Below are 23,879 nucleotides of genomic sequence, written 5' to 3'. Positions count from 1 at the left end.
GTGATTCGTGACCAAAAGTTGGAGCGCGCTTGTTTCGAAACAAAGGGGAAGGGGAGGGGTTACGGTGCGTGGAGTCGTTAAAAGGACGCAGAGATCGTGGCTCGCGATCGTGCAACCACGTACGCGTGTTGCGCCTTCTATTCGCTCTTTGCCGATTCTCTCGGTATTCCGGTTGATGCTGGATGAAAGGGAGGCGAGGGAAGGTTGTCGAGTGGAGCGTTTCCACGAATTTCCCTCTTTCTCGTCTCCTCGAGAAACGACGGGGATAGAGAGGAGAGAGGGAGAGAGAGATGGCAAGAAAGAATCGCAGTGGAGGAACAGGAGCTGGACAAAATTACTTTCGTCTCGTTGAAATAAACAGGAGAAAAAGAAATGCGCCAAACGATGATAACTTGACGAAGTAACGACGAGATTGAAAATTATTAAAATGGGGAAAAGGGGACACTGGAACCGATTGCTCGAAAGGAATAAAAATAAAATACCGAGTAATTACTTGACTTTAATTTAAAAGAAAAAGCTCCTTGATAAATTTACGGAACGTTTATCGAAACGTGACCGATTATCGATCGATTCTGTATACGTTTCAATCTATAAACGCTTAAAAATGAGTTATAGTTGTTACACATTGCATTCCTCGAAAATTAACTTTTTCATCCAATCGATACACGTTACTCGAACCACTTTTAGAGTTTATATCCGGACGACGGCCCAGACGGATCGTTCGATCCCTTTCTGGGCCGTGTTTCGCCGCTTATCTCCGTGGAAATCTCTCAACGACGAGTCCATTTATAAAACTGCAAACGTTGGAGTAAACGTTACTCGAAGAACAGAATCGTTACGTTCTCCAAACAGAGAAAAAGGGGGAGAAAGTTTTTGGCTCGCGTGGAGTGGAAGAGCGAAAGAAGAAGAAGAAGAAGAAGAAAATAAACGCCGGAGGGATGGGTGCAGCGGAGCGAGGGTAACGAGGCGAGTTTTTTCTTGCACTCTTCTCTCCCGAAAGGGGTCGAGAGAAGGCGACGAGGTGGAGAGGAGGAGCGTGCCGGCGACGAGAAACGAACGGAGACAGTGGAGGAGAACTGGGAGGAGAAGCGGCACGCGTATGCGTCTCGAGAAAAGGAGAGATGCAACCCCCTCCTCTCTCTCTCTCTCGTTGCAATTCAATTTCTCCGCGTTTCCACTCGGGAAGACGTTCATCCCCACGGGAAAACCGATCCCTGCTCCTCTCCAAGTTTGCGAAACTTGGCCCCAGCCTGCCAGCTTCCCTCTCGAATATTTTTCTCCACGACGACGTTCCTCTTCCCGTTGAATTGAAAAAAAAGAAATTACCTAATTATTTCCCCGATCGCGTAAACAAGAGAAACGTAAAATCCTGCGCTGTTATTTTTCTGAACCGGGGAACGGTTGCTGTTTCGAAAGAGAATTATTAATTAGGCAGGCTACCCCTCGAAAACGTGCTAGCGCAATTTCATCTCTTGCTTTCGGCGTTGCGTTTAAAAATCGCGTGTTTTTCTTTCTTTCTTTCTTTCTTTTTTCCAGAGGAACGAGAAAAAAGAGAGAGAGAATTCGCAGCGGGTTGGCCGAATCGACTCGGCGAATTCGAAACAACAACCGAACAACCAATTTTACGCTTCGAATGTACCGCAGTGCCGCGCGTTCCTCCTCCGTGTAATTCCGCGATTAGCGGGGAAAATGTGTTTCTTTTCCTTCCCGAAAAAGGAAAAATTAAAGCGGATCGAAAGAACGTATCGTGGAAAATTTGCTCTTCGATTAACGGCTCGCGCGGTCTCGATTTTTCGCAAGAGATCGAGTTTTCGGTGAACGCGACGATTCGAGAAACGCCGCGTTATCGATCGAACGTTAGCCGGTTAACCCGTAGTTAGGTTTAAAAATAGGACAGCACCGCTCCCCCCGTGGCTGACTTTACGTTACATAAACCAGCCCCCAAAGCGCGGAGGTTGCGGCCGCCATTCCTCGTCCCTTTCCACCTTCTCCTCCTTTTTCTGTCCGAACGTCGCTGACTTCCGATTATCGCCATTTCTTCTTCGGATTGATCGACGAACGAGAAGGAGAGAAGGAAAGAGGTGGAGGGGATGGGATGGTGGAAGTGTTAGGAGTACGAGGTTAGGAGGTCTGCATGCATAATGCAGAGCGGAAACGGAGGAGGGGGAGGAGGCCGAAGCGCCGAACCGTGTCAGGGTTAACCCCCACGCTTGATTCCACGTGTGTGGATTTCAGGTTGCGCCATCCATCTACCTGTTATTCGTTCCTGAGCTGCGTTCGCACGCCGGGTTTCGGGGGCCTCGTTATATTCGCTAATTGGCGGCTTCGCCTTCTCCCCTTTTCTCCCATTCTTCCAGTTATTAATGCCATCCTCGAGACGAGCCACCCCTAACGAGATAATTAGCGAAACCTTGTTCGACCTCCTTCTCCCGCTTCGAATCGAAATTCCAGGATCCTCTCTCTTTAAGAACGAATAGTTCTCGTCGAGGAAGCTAGTAGGTGCGCTAAAAATTTTAAAAGGGGACGCGAATTCTCGTCGTTGGATACCGAAATTCGAATTTGTCGAGAACCTGTCTTCTTTAGGAATGAATAATTCTTGTGAAAAAGCTAGATAGTGCTAAAAATTTGAAAAGGGGATCGAACGCGAATTCTCGTCGTTGGATACCGAAACTCGAATTTCTCTAGATAGTGCTAAAAATTTGAAAGGGGATATCGAATTCTTGTTTGATATCGAAATTCCAGTTGATCATGATTCCTCCCTTTTTTTAAGAATAAATAATTCTCAATAAAGAAACTGGTAGATAATAGATGTGCAAAAAATTTTAAAAGGGAATGGGACGCGAATTCTCGTCGTTGGATACCGAAACTCGAATTTCAAGAACCTCTCTTTTTTAAGAATAAATAATTCTCGTGAAAAAGCTAGATAGTGCTAAAAATTTGAAAGGGGATATCGAATTCTTGTTTGATATCGAAATTCCAGTTGATCATGATTCCTCCCTTTTTTTAAGAATAAATAATTCTCAATAAAGAAACTGGTAGATAATAGATGTGCAAAAAATTTTAAAAAGGGACGCGAATTCTTGTCGTTGGATACCGAAATTCGAATTTGTCAAGAACCTCTCTTTTTTTAGGAATGAATAATTCTCGTGAAAAAGCTAGATAGTGTTAAAAATTTGAAAAGAGGATAGAACGCGAATTCTTGTTCGATATCGAAATTCCAGTTGATCATGATTCCTCCCTTTTTTTAAGAATAAATAATTCTCAATAAAGAAACTGGTAGATAATAGATGTGCAAAAAATTTTAAAAGGGAATGGGACGCGAACTCTCGTCATTGGATACCGAAATTCGAGTTGGCCATGATTCCTCCCTTTTTAAAAATAAATAATTTTCGATGAAGAAGCTAGTAGATAGTGCTAAAAATTTGAAAAGAGATCGTTTTCATCATTGAATATCAAAATTCGAATTGGCCCCTTTTTAAGAATAAATAATTCTCGGTGAAGAAACTTATAGATTTATTAAAACTTTGAAAAGGGATCGAACGCGAATTCTCGTTTGACATCGAAATTCCAGTTGACCATGATTCCTCCCCCTTTTTAAGAATAAATAAAGAAAACAAAATAGGTGCGCTAAAAATTTGAAAAGGGGATGGAACGCTAACTCGAAGGAATTGAATCAGTCACAGCGCAATAATCTCCCAAATTTTCCCCAAATCTTTCCTCGCCAAAGTAAAAAACAACTTGTGTAAAGCAAAGTAAATAAAAGTAAAAGTTGGTGGTGTCGCGTGGGCAAATGATTATCGAACCGATTCGAGCCGAAAGAGTTTGAACGGCGATTAAAGGGAACCGTGAATGGAAAGGGGAGGTCGAGTTCTCTCGGCCATTGTCGTTTCGTTACATCGATTTCCCTTGTACACCATCCAGGGCCAATTCCAAGATACTTCTCGAGGGGGTGTCGGAGTTAATTGTCCTCCAACGGAACAGCGATAAGTTTTCCACAACTCCGGCCCGGTTATTAGCGGGACGGTTATCTCGCGTTCAAGCAAATATATAGCAGAGATTCCGTGAACACGGTGAAAACACGGGTAGAAAATACAATTGCTCCGCGATTATCGGTTTTACGACTCTCCCTCCCTCGAAACTAGAAAGGAGGAGAATCGTCAAGTTTCGTAAGCCACAAAGATTCACGAGATAAGAGAGAATCGTTCTTCGAGCGAAACTTTCCGAAACGAAAACCGGAGGAATCAAAGGAAAGAGTGTCTCTTTGGATTACTTTCCCACCGGTTGCCCCTTTCTCTTTGTTTCGCCAAAGTGTAAAAAAAGAAGAAGAGAACCACTCGATTTTCAATTTTTCCCTCCTCCTCCTCCTCCTCCTGTTCCTATAAAAGAGAACGAGGAAACTCTCTGAGTAACTCGACGATCGATTTTCCTACTCGAGTTTTACATTAGATAAAAGTATCCCGCTTGTCGCCTCCGCTCGATGTCTCGAAGAATTCGAAAAGAGAGACAAGTGGAAACAACGCTTCCTCCAGTCGTTTAACGTTTCTCGATCTCTCAACTTGGCGACGAGGAGATTACACCCTGCTGCTGTAAATTGGCCACCGTCCCGTGAACGATTCGCGTTTAAATTCGCTGCGGAGCAAGCCGGACGGAAGAAAGGACACGGAGGAATAAACGTCGGGAGGATACCGTCCCGGAAACTCTCTCACGCTTCGTTGACGTCGTCGTTCGATGGTTAGCCACGAGTTTTAGCTCCATCTCCGGGGGAAAACGAGAATCCACGAGATCCGTTGACGTTTCTCCGCGGAGGATTTTATTAACCCTTCAACTCGAGCGGAGACGGTCTTCGTGCTGGATTTCTTCGAATTAGTAAGAGTATCGGTATCGATTTTGCGATACTCCTCTTTATTTCTCCATCAGACAATATTACGGTTCTAACGATGGTCGAAAAGTATATCACGGTTTCGAGAAAGTAAAATTACAGCTCAGAGCGATCGAGATTGTATTCATTAAGGGATTAGCCCCGTTTCTGTAATAATTCAGAATGGACTCGAAATCTGATTGATTTCGCGTTATCCGCGCAAAATCGTCACGCGAATCGAAAGAAGTCGTCGAGAAGGTGGCCAGTGACTACGGAGAACCTTTCTCGACGGGGTAAAATAAGGCAAACACACCTGACCCAGATACGCGTCGCGACAGCTCGTGCGAAACCGTTCCACGACTCCACGTTGCGAATAAAGCTGTATTTTTCCCCCTCCCAGACGTGTATATTCGATATTCGTTTCTTTTGGAAAAGGTGGAATGGAAGAGGAGGAGAGGAAATAAATAAGTTAGATTCAACTCGTTTCGCGATCTTCGAAGGGTTGGGAATTTTTAGGCTGGAAGAAGAACCAATTGTTTTATTTTTTTTTCGTTCGGGACGTTTGGGACGCGGGAACGCGTTCGCTCATTGTCTGTTTCGGAGCTGTAGGGAGCGGTGGAGCGCGACAACTTGCCACGAAATCGCAATATCGAACGAGCTCTCTCTCTCTCTTTCTCTCTTTCCGTGGCTCGAGGGAGAATAATATTGAAATCAGCGTGGTTCGCAAGCACGATGACTGCGACGCCGACGCAAGTAGGCCAGCTCGAAATAGAAAGCATCAACTGGGGCAGTCAATGGCCAACGTACGATCGTCACCCCGCGTTTTTTTCGCTCCTTCTTTTTCTTCTTCTCCTTCTCAGTCTTCGTCTTAGTCTCTCCCCTCTTCTTGCCTTCCCTCCCCCTTTTTCCCCGATAGAACCTGGCTCGATTCCACGAGTCAGGGGGCACCGCGACCGATTTCTCGCGCCTCTCGACCGCTTTCTTCCCTCGATCCCCGAGTATCGAGAGCATTCGTCAACTTTTTATCGATGAAACGGCGCGTATCGCCTCGTTGCGAAATTCAAATCGAGTTCACGGATAAAGTTGCTCCGATTTATTTATTTATCGCTGCAACTTATTCGAAAAGCGGGATCAATTGTAATAGGAATGATTAAACGTTTATTTTAACAATTTCGAAAGTTTATTCGAAATTTTGAGTGAGCGCATTTGGAAAATCGCGATTTTCATTGATTGTGGACGAGCAACCACCGTATCGTTTCGATGAAAAAGAAAAACGTCCGTTAGTCGCAGCATGTCCATAGCTACACTTTTACCTCGTCGATCCTCGATCGAGGACGATCGAACAGTATTCTCCCGTTATCTTTGCACGTGACGTAAAAGTTTCGTGGCGCCCGCTTTCGCTCTCTTCTATCCACGCGCACGCTCTTTGGATTCATTCTTCTCTCATCGCGCGCCATACCGATTCCTCGCTGCTTGCCGGTAGAGACTTGCATGGAATACGACGAATTCGAGCCGAGCGCAACGGACGAACCGCTGAATGCGAAAAATCTAAGAGGATCGTTCAACATATCCGTGGAGTTCGGCTCGAATCGTTTCCGCACACGCTCTGCATCCTCTGTCTCTTTCGTTCTCATTCGTTCTCATTGTTCATTAATCGGCAGCTGGTGCGAGCAGATTCACGTTTCTCTATCCCTTCTCCCCTCTCTTTTCAACGCCACACCTTTCTTCTTCTTCTTCTTCTTCTTCTTCTCCTCCTCCTTCTTCCCGTGTCCGAAAGCAGTGTCTCGCACCAGTATGTGACCAGCGCGTTTTATTCTCTTTTTTCCACGACGATCCCTCGTTTATGTTGCGTGTTTGTGTTGGTGCAAGGGGCAGGAGATACCGATATACATATGGTACGACTCGTATCCGACCCACAGTGGCGAGGGTTACGAAGGTCGAGTCTCGAGGGTGAGCCCGAACTCACCTTACGGCGGGGCGAGCCTCAACCTGACCGACATCCGCGAGAGCGATCAAGGATGGTACGAGTGCAAGGTCGTCTTCCTCAACAGGTCGCCCAACAAGAACGGCACCTGGTTCCACCTGGACGTCCACGGTGAGTACTCTTTCCTCTCAGGAGGAACCGATCGAAAAACCTGTCGCTTCTCGACTTCGTTGACCACCGATCGTCCCGTCGAAAGTGCAAACGCTTCGTCCCGTTCTCGTCGAACGAATTCCTTCGAGAATTCGATTGTTCGGGGAGGATCGATCGACGAAGAGGAAAAGAAGAAGGGAGAAAAAGAAAGATCAGCGATCGATTAAATTAGGGGGGGAGGAGAAAGAGGAAGAGGGGGGAAAAAGACTCGATTTAAGCGCGATAATGGAACGAGTTTCTTCGGGGAGTGCAATTTAAGTGGAAAGTTTTTAACCGAGCACGGCCAAGTTTTTTTTACATCGCTTCTAGCTCCGACCGCTCTCGTTAATATATTATCTCGCGCTTAAGAAGATTTTACGACCGCGACGAGTACTTTCATTGGCCACTATCCATCCCCTCCCTTTCCAACGGTCAGCCAATTTTCCTACCGTCGAACCATCGACCGACGCTCGTCTCGTTCCGTCGCGAGTGGAGCTGGAGAGGAAAAGAGATAGAGAGATAAGATAAGCGTCGTAAGAGAGGGGGAAAGACGAGGAGAGGAGGGAGGGGAAAAAATGGGACGGAAAGTAACGGTGTTCGCTATCGCGATTCAATTCGATTCTTTGGTTTCGCGTGAATAAATAAAGTTTTACGCCAGGGTGCACTGAACCGGACGGACAGGAATGCTGGGACGGAAGAAAAATGGTAGAAAGGAAAACTTACCGCCATAAACGACGGAGGAGGGATAGCCGCGGGGAACAGATGCGTTTAGGTACTCTTCCTCCTCCTCTCCTCGTATCTCTTACGACGTTCCCTTCTTCCCTTGTTTTCTCTCTCTCTCTGTCTTTCCGTTCGTGTACACGGAGCCCACGGCTACACTCGACCACGTCGTCGCACGAGGAGGATGACGATGGAGACCGATTGCGACGACTAAGGATTTGCCAACGGCGTCAAACAGAGAAGAACCACTCGACCAAAAACGCTACTCTTTGTACTTTTCGAATCGTTTACTCGTCTTCGCGCTTCTAAACTATCCTCCCCTCCTTTCGTTTTTCTCCTCCAAACTCCTTTTTCCTTCGACGTGTCCTTCCGATTGTCGATTCTTATCGAAGAAACAAGGACAGGAATGCGTTCGCAATATCCACTTGGCTGGCTGCTCTCTTCCTTCCTTCCTTCCTTTCTTTCTTTCTTTCTTTCTTTCTTACTCTCGCTCTACGAGAGTTGCGCGTCGAGGATAAAACTTGAAGGATCAATCGCGTTTCCATCTTTCGACTCGACGATCGACAAGAACGAATCGCGAGTCTGAACCCGCACTTACGATCGGGCGACTCCGCGCACGGAAAAATCACGTTCCACTTTTTTTCGCTCGCGATCTGCTTCCAGTTCCAAGAGTGTCGAGGGAGGATAAAAACGATTGGTTGGTTTTCGTAGCGCCGCCAAAGTTTAGCATCACGCCGGAGGAGATGATCTACGTGAACGTGGGCGATGCGATAATATTGAACTGCCAGGCGGAGGGCACGCCGACACCCGAGATTCTTTGGTACAAGGACGCGAATCCGGTCGAGCCCTCGTCGACCATAGGAATATTCAACGACGGCACCGAGCTCAGGATCTCGACCATCAAGAGCGAGGACATCGGGGATTACACGTGCATCGCTCGGAACGGAGAGGGTCAAATCAGTCACACGGCCCGCGTCATAATCGCTGGTGAGTACAGGCAATCGCGCTCTCCAAACCTCCTCTCCCCTCTTCCTTTTTCTTCTTTTTACCACGTCCCGTCAATTTTATGATCCGGAATTTTCCACGTGCCGATAATTAATATAGGTCGGATCGGTAGGACAATTATCGAAGCGGCTTGTTATTACAAGTTATCGGAGTATTTTCGCTGGTAGGCGGTAATCGGTCGAGCTCCGATAATGAAATTCCGATAACCGCGTCGCTCGATGCAACCAGCTCGGTTTTTGTTCGGCCGATTCGCCGGTGATCGAAACCTCGTCCATCGATCCGCACCAAACCGGATACCGCCTTGTTTTTACCCCTCCCCAATCCTCGTTCCGGGAACGACAAGAAGTTTTTTCCTTCAGAATTTCTTCCATTCCGGGCGGGTATTTCGATTAACCGAAATTCCGTCTTATTATCTCGAAGGAGTAACGATCTGCGTGGCTACAGAGAAGAAAGGAAGAAAGAAAAATTCCTCCCTTCCCGTCTTTCCTCCATTCTCGATTTTCGATGATCGAGATCTCGTTCGTCGATGATGAAATTTGCTTGTTGAAACCAATTAGGATGTTGTTCGCGGCGGGTCGACGAGTTAAAAAGCGATTTGTCTCGAGCGCCTACCCGCGTCTCCCCTTTCCCTTCCTGTATCGCAGATTTCTACGCTTCGTTACGGGAACGTTCATCTTCGTCATCGCGCCGAAATCTTTCTCCCTTAACCGATTCTCTTCATCCTCTTCGTAACCGAGATCCGAAGATCGACTTCGATCCGACACGAGCGCTCGAAAAAAGAAAAAAAAGATTCGTAAAGATAGAGTAAGAAGGAGGAGGAGGAAAGTTCGGTGGAAAGTTTGTGGACTAATAAATCGTCGAGTCGTGGCGTGCAGTCACGAACGAACGAACGAACGTCCGAATCGTGTATGCAAAGTAGACATAGGCTCTCGTATAAAACACCGTTGACAGACTGTGCCATTAATGCGGAGGATCCTCGAGCCCAACCGAACTTTGCTCCGCCCGTTCCCGTCAAACTTTTGAATCCGAGCTTTGAATATTTACCGACCTTCCCTGCTCCCAAATTCATCCGCCGTGACGTTCTCTTTCTCTTTTTCCCTTCCTCCCTCTCTCTCTCTCTCTCTCTCTTCCTTCTCGCATCAATGAAAACACTAACACACCGACACATCCACGATTTTGCATCTTAATAAAACAAAACAGTTTGCCAGCCTTTGTTCGTCTTAAACCTATATAATATATCTACGTGGCGCTGCATCGATCGTGGTTTCGACTTTACACCTCCGGTATTCTCAGATTCATTACTCTCGCGGGTGAAAAGTTTGAAATCTGGCTTGTGAATATTTATCGAGCGTCCGCTTCTAAATTCATCGCGTTGCCAATCCACGCGCGTCCGGATTTCGTTAAATTTCATCGTCGTCGTTTATCGGCGGACTCTTCGCTTTGTTCCTCCAACTTAACTCGCCGCGTTTTCAACGTAGCGAAATTCTAGCGTAGCGCGAGCTATCTATCTTTTCACGCCCGTGGTTGCGGTTTCCAGCGAGGTCGATTCGACCGTACCACGTTTCATTGTTTCGAAGCATCGACGCTCGACAAACGCCCGTGCGCGGCGCCACCATCGAGATCCAATCGAACAACCGTTGACTTTCAACCGTCGTTCAACTTTGCGATGTAAACCGTGCGGAAACGAAGAATCGAAAAGAAGGAATGTGTTGCCGAATTAATTCCCGTCGATGGTTTCCTCGTTCTTTGTCGGATGTACGGATCGTGCTTTTGAACGTGTATTCGGAAATTGAAGGACAAAATTATGAAACACGTACGTCATCCTTATGTCGTCTCTTCTTTTCTTAATCGAAAATTTCATCCTTTGTCACACATATTCTCCTGATAAAAAGTTTGCGGCAGGTTTGAATTTACGATTTTGTAACGGGAAAATAAAAATTGTTAACCAATCTTGCGATTTTATAGGATATTTTTGTAGGATCCGAGAGAAGACATTTAAAAAATGTTAAAATGTTATAAAATTTATCTTTTATAACATTTTTCAATCATTTTAATTTTAACTAGAGTTATATTTACTTCATTTGTATTTACTTTTTACGTATTTACGTATTACGCTCGCGTATTATGCAGCAACACACGTACAAATACATTAGCTGGAAATACAAAAATATATTCGAGATATAAAATGCATAAAAACATATCCGTTTATATTTTCATACATCATGCAAGAATATATATACATATATCGAAAAACATAAAAATATACGCGCGATATATAAAAACAGACGATGTATAAAAATATACAATCACCTTTTGATGTCAATCTTACGATTGGACTACGACTATTGCTTTTACCTCGTACATACGCGGATCTGTCGCGGCTCTTCTTTCTCTCGCTAGGCGACACGTTTCTAAAGTAACAATTCGATCCATTATAGAGCCGTTCCATTTATCGGGATTGCTAAATGGAGAACATCTGTCTCCCTTTCCATTTGTTTACTTATCGACGTGGTCTCGCGCGGACTGCCGACACGAGAGCAACCGAACGATGAAATCTCGTTTCGCGACGCGTTTCCGCGTCTGGCCGAGTTAAAAGCTTCTGGCCTCCTGTTCGTTTCGGCCAGGATATTGGTTGGCCGCCGTATTTCCGCTATCGTCGTCCAAACGAGAGAGAGAGAGAGAGTGAACGAGAGTGACGTTGACAAGATGGCAGAAATCGGCCATTATCCTTCGTATCGTCGTTACAGGTGGAGCAGTGATCACCGTGCCGCCGATGAACCAAACCAAATTGGAAGGGGAAAAGGTGCAATTTAACTGCGAGGCTAAAGCTCTTCCCGGTAACGTGACCGTACGTTGGTTCCGCGAGGGTTCACCGGTTACGGAACTCTCGGAGCTGGACACGAGGGTGACGATCAAATCGGACGGTAGCCTGGTGATCAATCCCGTGAGCGCTGACGATTCTGGCCAATACCTTTGCGAAGTGACGAACGGCATCGGTGATCCGCAAAGCGCTAGCGCTTACCTGAACGTGGAATGTGAGTTGTATTTAACGTACAGCGAGCGTAAAAGAAAGTATAACGATAATAATCGGTTGAATTTGCAGATCCGGCAAAAGTGACGTTCACTCCCACGGTGCAGTATCTACCGTTTCGGTTGGCCGGTGTGGTACATTGTTACATAAAAGCGAATCCCACCCTTCAATACGTGACGTGGACGAAGGACAAACGATTGCTCGAACCTTATCAAACGAAGGATATCGTTGTGATGAACAATGGCTCCCTGCTTTTTACACGAGTCAATGAGAATCATCAGGGCCGGTATACCTGCACGCCTTATAACGCGCACGGCACGCAAGGAAGTTCCGGACCGATGGAGGTGCTTGTGCGAAATCCGCCTGTGTTCACTCTCGAGCCGGAGCCGATCTATCAGAAAAAGGTGGGCGAAACGGTGGAGATGCACTGCGACGCTCAAGAAGCGGAGGGCACGCAGAAACCCACGATACAGTGGCACAGGGTATGCTGAAAGACGAGTCCTTTTCCTTCCTTTCGACCGTTCCCGCCTTTCTCTCCCGAGAAACTCGAGAGAAAAACTCCGCGATTCCGATTCTCTTTCCTTTTTCTTTTTATCTCCGCCTCGTCAGTCGCTTAAGTCGCTTGGCATCGCGTTATTTGATTGCGCAGAGGGATGGCGCGTCCATCCAACGAAATCGGGCCAAGACCGTCGGCGGGAATTTGACGATCGAAAGCCTTCGCCGCTCGGATTTCGGCTTCTACCAGTGCGTGGCGTCCAACGAGGTTGCCACCATATCGGCCTCCACGCAATTGATCGTCGAAGGCACCCAACCCCACGCTCCGTACAACGTAACCGGTACTGCGACCGAGTTCTCGGTCACGTTGACTTGGCTGCCGGGATACTCTGGAGGGCCTGATTATAAACAAGACTATACCATCTGGTGAGTGAGCCTGCTGCTCTCGTCGCAGTTTCGTCCAGTGGAATGTATCGAGTTTCAAGTTTCTACTGTTCACTACTAGAAAAAAAAGTCTCGCGGGACGGCACAGGGGCAAGAGGGGTCCTCCGCTAGGACCGCCTATCCCCACCTCAGACGCTTTGTTGACGATCCCGACATCACACGCTACGTAGCAGTGGAAGACCTATAATTCGAATGTGTTCAAAATCGTAAACATTATTTTTATTTAGTTACGAAGTTGCGTTAGGATAATCAAGACTGAAAACTGAAATATTTTCCAAGCTTACTAGTATGTCTAACTTATTCTTGTACTATATTATTAAATTATTGTTACAAATTATGAGCCTAAGCTGATGCATCGAGAGTTTAGATATGTATCGTTGTATACGTGATAAGTACAAATGATAGAAACAAAAATGCGTGTGAAAATAGGCGTTTCCTCTCAAATTAACCAATCGGACGCTGCGTTTCTTCCACGAGACTTGTTTCCACCAGTGAACTATAAGTGCGAATAGTATTCTCCGTTTTGACTTTGGACGTAATATAAAGCACGATATTTGGGAGAAAACTCGTAATAAACGTTGCGCAGCTAACCTTGTGTAAAAAATCCTTTAAAGCCTCAACCGATTCTATCTTCTGACTATTTCCATCTTCTGATATATATTTCCATTTTACGCAGGTACAGAGAATCGGGTACGTCGGAATGGAAGATGATTCCGGTAACTCCGTCGGGAAGCACAACGGTGACGATCAACAGTCTGACACCAGGAACGCTGTACGAGTTCCAAGTGATAGGGAAGAACGCTCTGGGCGATGGAATGTTGAGCAAACTCATCACCATCAGGACCCTTGGTAAACGACCTTTCAACTTTCGCGTAAAACGTGCCGTTGCAATTTCGTTAGTTCCGGAATCCTCCGTTTCGCTGCAATCGTTGCGACTAACGACCCGACCGTTAACCGACTAACAAATCGTATCCTGTGCAAAACGTTTCCTTCTCTTTTCAATCGCTTCACTCACGAAGACGTGGCACTGACGCATTCAGCGACCCCATCGTCGAGCGCCGGCCAAGCTGCAGCCACGGATGAAAGCGGTAAGATTGTAATACCCCTCTCGTTTCGAATCGTAGCGCGTATTCGATAATAATTTAATCGATATCCGCGAGAACGGACAGCGTTCGAACGAGAGCCCGCGTTGTATTTGAACGCGATCGAGCATAAAATCGTCCGATTCCAACTCCTCTCCCTTCTTTCTTTCTTTCTTTCTTTCTTTCTCTCTTTGTCTCTCTGAAAACGGCCGAGCCAACAACAAAGAATCCTCGGTCGAACGGTTTCGCAAAGATGCCTTTGCCCCCCTCCTCCCTCACCTCTTCTCGGCGACCGATCTTTACGGAGGTTGGTTGGCTCGTAGGTCGGAAAATACCGATTCTGCGCGGAATTTCGCGAAAAAGTTACGGAAGGCAAAGGAAGACCGCGTCGAAAGGAGAGGCAAGAAGGAAGGGAAAGAAGATTTCCGTCGCGACTTATCGTATCGGAAAACTCATCGAGCCGTTCATTCTGTTTCCGCTTTTATTTCCTTCTCTCGAATCTGCCGGGTCATTGGTTTCCATTTGTACACACGGTGCACCTTGATTTTTCCAACTTGTACAGATTTTTATCCTATCTCTAAAAAGAGAAGAACTTTAATCTCCTCCTTTTTTTTTCCTTTCCTCTCTCTTTCTCTCTGTCCTGAAATTTTTGTTTCGTCGTGTACATTTTGGGTTGGTAATACCGCGTGAAACTCGGATTCGTTCGCTTTTACACCATTTCCATGTTAATAACGCGTCGCGTAGAGATCAGAAATGACCGATAATAAGTCGCGAACAACCGGTATTTCGTCCAACGAATTTCCTCCCGTGCCACGAGAATCTAGATAGATATGTACATACACACACCCATCCATCCATCCATCCATCCATCCATCCGCGCACTTTCTTTCCCCGCGCTTCAATTTCTGCCTTTTTCCGTCTCCCCCCTCCTATCCGTCGCTGTCTACGCATCAGCGGTCTCGAAACTCGTTAGCCCGCCTCGAGTAACGCGATTAAAGCCAGCTTAACGAGAATTCCGGTGGATCGGATTCACGAGGATCTTTTTCCTCCTCCCTGCTCTCCGCCACTCATTATTAAGGCACGATCAGTCACCCTAGCCGACCAACGTCGTCTCGTCCTCGGCTCTGATTTTTCACCGTTTTCTTTCCTTTCGTTTCAGACATCTTAGATCATAATACACTCATATTACCGACCGATTCCACCGGCAACCCAGTGTTCCCGCCAATCATGCGCCCGAAAGGTATCAGTTTCTTTTCGTTTCTTTTTATTTTTTTACTCTTGTCTCTCTTCCTCTACTCTTCAATTCTATGATTTTCTTTCAGTTTATGTAAGTGATTGATTATTAATACATATATATGTATATAAGATCGTATTTTGTTCTTTTCTAACGTTGTGTTTATTTCTTTCGTTCTTTATCGATTATTTCCTCGTTTCCCCTTCCCTCGTGTCCAAGCGTTCAAACATCGCACCTCGATCGGTAAGTCGTACAAATACGAAAGAAATACTCTTACTTTTCAAGAGTATGCAAGAGAACGACTCTTTGTCGTCCGACTATACGCGAGCCGAAAGGAAAAAAAAAAAAAGATAAAAAAGAATCGCGTAATCCCGTTAGCGAGAAAACACGTACTCGGGAAATAGCGAAATTCGCTTTTCACAGTGAATCGGTTTCTCTCCGTGTTTGTCAGCGTTGTTGTACAGTATTGGAACGAGCCGATTGTCTCGACTCGGTCAGACGAGCCACGCAAGTTTCGACGAACCGGAACTCTGCGAGTTTCCATTCGAATTTTTTTTTTTTTTTTTTATCTTTCGTTCAATGCGAATTTCCCCGCGGTTTATTCGATATCCGTCAGAATTAAAAAAAAAAAAAAAAAAAGAATCGTAGATAGTACGGTAGGTATACATGCGAAATAACGATTCGAGGAAGAATATTGTCTCTGTTTCGATGCCTCGGTGGAAAATCCATTTATATTTTTATGCGTGCGCGATCAAAGGGGGAGGGAGAGGAGGGGAGAAGTGCGAGTATCTGAACGCGTGTTTACGCATTTCCTAATGCACGCGTAGTGTGGTCGGTGCAATTTATTCGACGCACGAGCGCGGAAATGAAGTTAACAAATAGGGGACATTGCAAATACCGCAAAAACGATCCGCAGAACGAACACGGCCGCGCGTATTTTTCTTTCTTTTTTTTTTTTCAATCGTGAAAATTTATCGTATCGTTTAATGGTCGCAAATAATCGCGAAATTGTCGACAAATTGTCGGAATTTCGAACCGAATTTTGTCACGCGCGTACGTGTTTTTCCTCCCCCTTCCTCTTTCCCTCCCATCTTCCGATTTTTTCCAGCCATCTCTTTTCCGAGATCGAAACGAGAAAAGGGAAACGCGATAACGATCAAATCGCGGGACAAACGATGTTGACGTAACTTGTCTCGATGGAATCGGAGACGCGTGATCTCATCTTCTTTCGTCACTACTTACATACATAATGTTACGACCTAATTACTTCCGGCGTTGATTCGTTAGCTTTATTAGCGGCCGTAATCCCAATTTTCCCTCCCTCCCTCTTTCTCTCTCTCTCTCTCTCTCTCTCTCTCTGTAAACGCGATGAAGTAACACGTTGGAATAATAATAACACGTTGGACGAATGGTCGACGGAAGTCCTCGAGAAAAGGAGTGACGAACGTGTGTTAACGTGTATAAATCTCTTTATTATTAAATTACTAAGAAAAAGAGGAAAAACTCTTTCGTTTCAAACACGTTCGTTCAACTGCGTCAGCCAGTTTTATTAATCGTGGATCTGAATCGTCAGGACCAAAGCCAGGTCCTCCGAAAAATCTGACGGTGACGGAGGTCAGTAACGGTTTCCTCATTACCTGGGAGGCCCCTGTGGAGCGTAATCATCTGATTCAATATTACACCATCAAGTATAAGACGGACGGGCCGTGGAAAACGCTGAACAAGGGACAGATCCGAGCCGAGGAAACCAGTTATTTGGGTATGTTTTTCTCCCTCTCTTTCTCTCTCTCTCTCTCTCTCTCTCTCCTTCCTTCCTTTCTTATCTTATCGTATAATAGAATCGAAGAGAGAACGGAGAAAGATGATTAAACGAGGAGTTTTGTTTCCTCCCCTCCCCCGTTTTTTCTGTTTCACGGCGCGCTGAACGGCAACGAGTGCAGTGAAAAATCTGGTCGGTGGTAGGACCTATTATTTCCAAGTGTTCGCGAACTCGGCGACCAACTACGGTGCAAGCGATCAGGTGAAATTCGCAGTCCCGGCTCGGGTGAAGCACAAGGCGATCACCGCGGGCGTCGTCGGTGGTATACTTTTCTTCATTGTCGCGATCATCCTGAGCATATGCGCGGTGAAGATTTGCAATAAGCGGAAAAGACGAAAACAGGAGAAAGGTAGGGCTGCGTCGCTGGGAGACGCGTCACTCGGTCCTATATATATACACACATACGTATACGTGTGTGTATATATATATAAATATATATCGTAGACTTGTATCCTTCCGAGTCTGGCCCTGAGCACCTGGGCTCGAGGTCCTCTCCTCTCCTTTTTCTTTTTCTTGGTTTCTCGATCAGATCGAACTGACGAGATTTACTTTCCATTCCCCTATCGTTATTATTATTAACATTATTATTAAAAATTGGGGCGTCGTCTTTTGTGGAAAAGGAGAGAGGGAAGAACGACCTGGTAACGCAGGAGCTGGGCAAGCAACCTGGTCAGCCTGAACTGCTTACTCATTTAACATAATCTTGTAACATTGTAGAACTGCTTTCAGCGTATAGTATGGTGGCCTGCCGGGTCACCGACGCCAGGAACGGCGCAGGGCAGGGGCCCCAGGGAACAGTGCCTTTGAAAAAGTGAGTGTCCATCTCCGAAACTTTGCTTCCTCCCCCCTCAAAAAAGAAAAAAAGCAGATTACTTTGTCCATTCAAGTTTCTCGATTCTTCCTCCGACGGGGGGAATCTCTGTCGGGAAAGATCGATTATAACGAATCAGAGGGCGTAGAGATCGTATCTGCAGCCTCGTACCGTTTCACCTTTCTTTCTTTCTATTGGATTCTCTTCCAACGTTCGATTCGATGCAGATACGATCTCCGTGAAATACATATATATGTGTATATATATATATAAAAATATAATGTATATATACATATATATATACATCGATCACTTAGGTTTAGTCAGAGCTAGCGATAAGTCCACTCCACCCCCTCTTAACGAGAGCATTAGGCGACCGAAGCACCGCAAGCATTTAAGAAACCTCTCACGAGTAATCAATAGCTAACGAAATATTCGAGGTGTGTGTACACCCGACGTTATTGTTACGCGTATACAAGTGTCGGGAATATTGAGTATACTACACACGACGCGTATCGTTCGTCATTTCACGAAAGGAGAAAATGAACTTGATCTTTCCACGGACGAACGATACGCTTATTAATCTCGCATATTCGATATACATTGGATATAAGCTAGCGTAGAATAAGCGGAGAGGGAGACTTACATATATATATGTGCCACGTATAAGATATAGCAGGTCACTTTTAACTTTTATCACATCGGTGGTTACGCATCCCCATCGAAACATATATATATATACATGTATAGGGAAGTAAAAGCGAAGAATAGTACACGAAAGTAGAAACTCCTCTTTTGATCTTGCGCTATATACATGAAATGGAAAGTACACACGAATCATCGCGGACGGATGAGTCTCGCGTGAGCGATTAAAAATCGGCAGACTAAACCGCAGCAGCAGAGGTATTTTGGACGAGGTTTTGGAGAAAAAAAAAAAGAAAAAGCGCGCGTCTTCCTCGAAATACTCGAGCGAACGATCGAGCGATACCTTTGCATTCGATTCGTGCATCTCGGAAATCTACGAGATCGGATCGAAGGTACACACGCGATTCGCTCGTGGAACACGTGCAGACGAGACGAACGCCGGGAAAAGAGAAAAAAAAAAGAAAAAGAAACGGAACAGAGAGAAACGGTTTACTTAAGAAACGGTGTATCTGTAGCAAAAAGGGGAAATGGCTCGCCCAAGTCGTCGCATTTCCCAACCTAACCGTACGTATATCGTATATCGTAAAATATCGGCCTCGATGTAACCGATGATAAGGTGTTCAGCTTTGAAATCATGCCAACCGGACTGCACGTATAACGTATATATATATATAAAACGGGTACTACTACTACTACTACTACAACTACTACTACAACTACTACTACTACTATTACTACTACTACTACTACTACTCAGTCGACTATTATGATTTCCATTTCGTGGCATCCAAAAGTCCACAATACGACTGCAGTGATGCCTATTCTGGATCGTATGTCGCCTTTGTTTCCCGCGACGAGCCGTTTCGTTTCTTTCCTCCTTCCTCCCGCCTCTTTTTTTTCGCCCTCGCAATTTTCCCCGCTCCTAACCAGCCGTTTTTACCGTTTTTTTTCTCTCTCTCTCTCTCTATCTCCCGTTCGTTTACCTTCCCTTCCCCCACCTTCATTCTCATTCGCGCCCATTCGTCTCCCTTCCCCTCCTCTTTGTCACTTTTTCACGGTTTGTTTTTACGAATCTTTTTCTCCACGAATCGTTTATGACACGTCCAATCGTTTATCCTCCCGCGATTTTCGCCGGGCTTGTCGCGAGGATTCGTCGCAACGGAACATAAAGAATATATCCGTGCATCGGATAGAGATGTACATCGATAAATATTTGACAGGCGATGATCGATGCTCGGTTAGATTAGATAAAAATTAGATTCGGATCTAATCGGTCTCGCGATAAGCCCTTTTTTTCTCTTTCTCTCTCTCTCTCTCTCTCTCTCAATTTACACAAGTAACGCGCGCTCGGATCTTCCCTTTCGTGCAAACACAAACGTATCGCTTCGTAAACGCTTGTTTCCCGAATGTTGATCCACGAAGCGAGCGGACAACGCACGTTTGTATTTTGTACACCGATATTATCCAGAACGGGCTGGACGGTTCAGCCACTGCCAAGATTATCGCTTCCAGCTCCGGATTCGTAGTATGCATATATATTTATATATATACATATATACGAATACGGAGCTGACGTTCGAGGATCGCGATCAGAGCAAGGATCAGAAGAGAGCCAACGCGAGTTACAGACTTTTGCCCGGAGATCGAGGGGTTTTTGGAGGGAAAGAGTTGATGACTGTTTTTTCAGAAAAAAAAAAAAAAAAGAATAATCTTACAGTTTCGAACGAAAAAAGTGGAATGGACCTGACTTTAACTCTCTCCCTTTCCCTCTCCTTTCTCTCTCTCTCTCTCTCTCTTTCCCTCCATCCCTCTCTGTCTCTCTTTTCCACACACTCTCTCTCTTTCTCTCTCTTTCTCTCCTATCGTTTTTCTCGTTACGTTAAGAGAACGAATCGCGGATAGAACGAGGGAAATACGGACGAGGTTCTAGACGCGGTTTGGAAAGGTGAAAATAGTTGAATAACATAGATGAGTAAATGGATAAAAGAAAGGAAGAAAGGGGGAAGGGGAAAAAAGGGAAAAGAAAAGAAACGAGTACGAAGAAGAGCTATAAATGAAAAAAAAAAAAAAACAAAAAAAAAAAGAAAAACGTGGGCGTCTCTTGTCCTCCTCTCTCTCTCTGTGTTTTCTGTAGGTCGACAAATCTAAACGCGTGCGGCGAGTCAGTCTCGACGCTGACCCGTTGCAGCCCGTTGAATCCGCAACTACCACCACCACCACCACAACCTCTTCATCAACCACCACTTCCTACGCAAGTAACCACCCCCGCCACTGCCACCTCGGAGCCGGTCCACGAGCAGGCCCCCCCGAACCGTGATCGTGACCATCACGCACTCCACCTCGATAATCGAGATTACGAGAGCGTGTTTATCATAGAGAGGCGGAACAGTAAGCCTAACCTCCGCTAGCCACACTGAAAATAAACCAAGTACTATCACTGCTACTACTAATACTGCTACTACTACTACTACTACTACTACTACTGCTACTACTACTACTACTACTACTATTACTGCTACTACCATCACCCTACTATTACTACTACGTACCCGAGACAACGGTTGCTCCCGAGACCACGAAAATAACAGCTCGCCGACGGTATACGTGTATGTGTTTCTCTGTGTGTCTAAAACAACCTAATATTGCCAAGCGATCCATCGATCGGTCAACCGATTCGATCGATACTCGTGGTTCGTCGTTGATCGATCGAGCGAGTAAATTGCCACTTGCCACTAGGACTTGTCCGTTACCAGAACTATCGCTATTACTGCTACTACTACTACCACTACTACTACTACGAGAACCTACCTACTGCTACTACTACTACTATTACTACTACTACTACTATTACCGCTACTTACCTTACTGTGCGAGACTACAGCTCTGCAATGTTACCTGCTAGGACCTATTAATCTACCACTACTACTACTACTACTACTACCATCTACTACTATCTACTACTACTTAGGATGATTGTCATGACTGTAGATGAGATCAGCAATACAGGCAATACAGCTAGGAGTCACACTAGTAACCATCCAGTCAGTACCCTAAATACCTTCGTTCGGCGGACTTAGGGAGTACATAGATACGAGACGAGATGCGAAGACGAATATTGTTAGAATTTTAAGCGGGTCGAGGAACGATTCCAATCTCCAAGTTTCGAGATTTCGTTCGACCAGCTTGAACACACCTTGCTATTCGCTTCCTTTTCGCGAGATTGGTTCGAGGTTGGTAATAATAGAGGTTAAATTTCTAAATTATCCTCACTGGTTTTTAATCGTTATTACACACGCCGTTGTTATTCTCTCATTCTCGATCTCGCCTCGCCAATAGTACCACACAGTATCGTACAGACATTTATTCATTCGTCCACTTTTGTTTCCTTTTTTTTCTTTTTCTTCTTTCTCTCTCTCTCTCTATCTACTTACTATTCGGACACTCGATTCATATTACCGCCTCCTTTTCGTCATCCATTCTTGTTCACGATCGTCTCTCGTTGCGCTCACTCGCTCAATCGATAGACGATAATCGTAAGGTACGAGCGAGTTCTCGATTGTTTCGGCAAAAGTTGGAATGAATCGTAATCGCGAAATCTTCTATTCATTCGAATGTGTATCTAAATTCTAAAAACCATCGAGAATCGCTCGTGATTTCTTTGCTCGTATATATATATATATATTTGAAATTTTATTATATTCTCGCGCAACATTTCTCTATTCGTAGATGCACCACGATAATTGAAATATAATTCTTAATTCAAGACTCGATTCAAGATTTAGCTTGCTTCATTTTTTTGAATGGACGCGGTCGGCCCGATCTTGCTCGCGATTTTTCCTTTTTTTTTTTTTCTTGTCCCCGTAACCGTTCTCGAAAAAATTGATTCGAACGCACTGTGAATTTCTCGATTCGTCGCAAGATCGGTTCGTCTCGTTTCAATTTCACTCACTCACCTCTCTTCTCTCTTTCCTCTATTCACGTTACGATCACACGAAATTACTCGAGTAAAAGTACGCGGGAATCCTCGTGGGATCGACCCGTTTGCTTCTTCTTCTTCTTCTTCTTCTTCTTCTTTTTCTTCTTCTTCTTCGACATTTTTTTTTCACTCACACGTAGCATGTCACGCTTCACCGAGCATGACAATGGGAAAAAAACACGAAAAAGAAAGGAATTAAAAGAAAAGGAAAGGAAAGCAAAAAAAAAGGAAAAAAAAAAAAAGAAGGGAAAAAAAGAAAGTGCACAAACAAAATTGGTGGTGCGATAGTAATCAGGGGTGCTTTCGCTCGATAGAAATTTTTTAACCCAAATATCTTGTATCTTTCTTTTTGTTGTTTCCAGTTTATCGATTTTAGACGAGCCGTAAAAAGACGCGTTCACACTCGAACACACGGATATAAGCAAAGAGAAAGATAGGTAAGCCGCTCTCCTTGCGGCTCTACCCTCTAAAACTGCATCTGAAACACGATATATTTCATTGTATTTTATTATTCATTGTTGATCGTTTTTTTTTTCTTTTTTTTTTTTTCCCCCCTACACCACGATTATTCGTCATTTTTCTCCCTTCCTTATCGACCGACGAACACAGATTCTTTCTCGAACAATCGCTTCGATTTCCTTCGAATTTCCGACGAAATTCTATCCCGTCACGTTTATTACACGCACATTTCTTCCCACCTGTTATATATCTGTATCATCGTCGCGCAATGATCCTCTTTACTTAACTTTAATTTATCCGCGTTGCTCTTTCGCTTCGCCCCCTTCTTTTTCGACTGCTTCTCCCATCCGCTCGACGGTTTTCACTTTACTTTACTATTCTATTTTATTCCGTTCCTCCATTTTTACTTCTTCTTATTTATCTCTTCTATCCCTTTATTTATTTCTCCCTCCCCCTACCTTCTCTACTCTGCCTATTCCGTTGCGAATGCACGAGCGACGAAGGAGAACGAGCGTCGGAAGAACGCGAGACGCGATCCCGACAGGAACGCGCGTTATCTATTTGCTCCCTAACATCACCGCCTAGAAGTAACGTTCGATTATTTAGCGTTATTATATTTCTTATCATTATCGCCACGATATTGTTTTTTGTGAATGTAATCGTTGTGTTACAACATTCTCTCTCCCCCATCTTTCCTTGCTGCCGGACCCGAAGGAGGAGAAAAGGTGACGAGTTTCGGAGCACCTAAATCCACGATTGCTATCACTAAAAAAAAAAAAAAAAAAAAAAATAACAACAACAATAAAAGAAAAAAAAAAAGAAAAGAAAAGAAAGGGGAAAAAATTGGGCAAAGAAATTTAGAAAAAAAAAAAAAAAAAAAAAAGAAAAAGATTAGAAAGAAAAAAAAAAAAAGAGAAATGAAAAAAAATTACATGGAAAAAAGAAATTGGAAAAAAAAAAAAAAGAAAGAAAATTCCACTCACTGGCAACGCCCACCCACCCACGATCCACGTCACGCCCGACCACTCGTGCACCGGAATGCGCATGCGCATGTCTTCCCTGCCTGCATCCATTATTCGTTATTATATACTTACGTACACGTAATTAATTCTTAATAATTATATTGTACGTTTAACTTGTACGTCTGCCTTTTCGTTGTTTTGTTTTCCTAGCTCCTCTTTTTTCCT

General features: G+C 44.8%; 1 protein-coding gene across 19 annotated transcripts in view; it reads left to right on the top strand.

The window, feature by feature from the left end:
- Positions 1–23,879, top strand: part of LOC108000823 (protein turtle) — a 100,592-nt gene that overhangs the window by 68,828 nt on the left and 7,885 nt on the right. For 8 of the 19 annotated variants that reach the window (XM_062074514.1, XM_062074516.1, XM_062074507.1 and 5 more), the window contains 10 exons: positions 6,728–6,953; positions 8,355–8,678; positions 11,444–11,731; positions 11,800–12,209; positions 12,377–12,648; positions 13,343–13,515; positions 14,908–14,988; positions 16,556–16,741; positions 16,923–17,150; positions 17,519–17,612. In XM_062074514.1, coding sequence (XP_061930498.1) covers positions 6,728–6,953; positions 8,355–8,678; positions 11,444–11,731; positions 11,800–12,209; positions 12,377–12,648; positions 13,343–13,515; positions 14,908–14,988; positions 16,556–16,741; positions 16,923–17,150; positions 17,519–17,612 — 2,282 coding nt within the window. Of the gene's footprint in view, positions 1–6,727; positions 6,954–8,354; positions 8,679–11,443; positions 11,732–11,799; positions 12,210–12,376; positions 12,649–13,342; positions 13,516–13,685; positions 13,755–14,907; positions 14,989–16,555; positions 16,742–16,922; positions 17,151–17,518; positions 17,613–23,879 lie in introns of all 19 variants that reach the window. The other 11 variants (XM_062074519.1, XM_062074515.1, XM_062074527.1 and 8 more) reach the window with 8 other exon arrangements.

The sequence above is a fragment of the Apis cerana genome, linkage group LG4, assembly GCF_029169275.1.
Source record: "Apis cerana isolate GH-2021 linkage group LG4, AcerK_1.0, whole genome shotgun sequence".
NCBI lineage: Eukaryota > Metazoa > Arthropoda > Insecta > Hymenoptera > Apidae > Apis > Apis cerana.
Note: the sequence above shows the minus strand (reverse complement) of the source record. Positions and strands in the feature narration are given on the sequence as shown.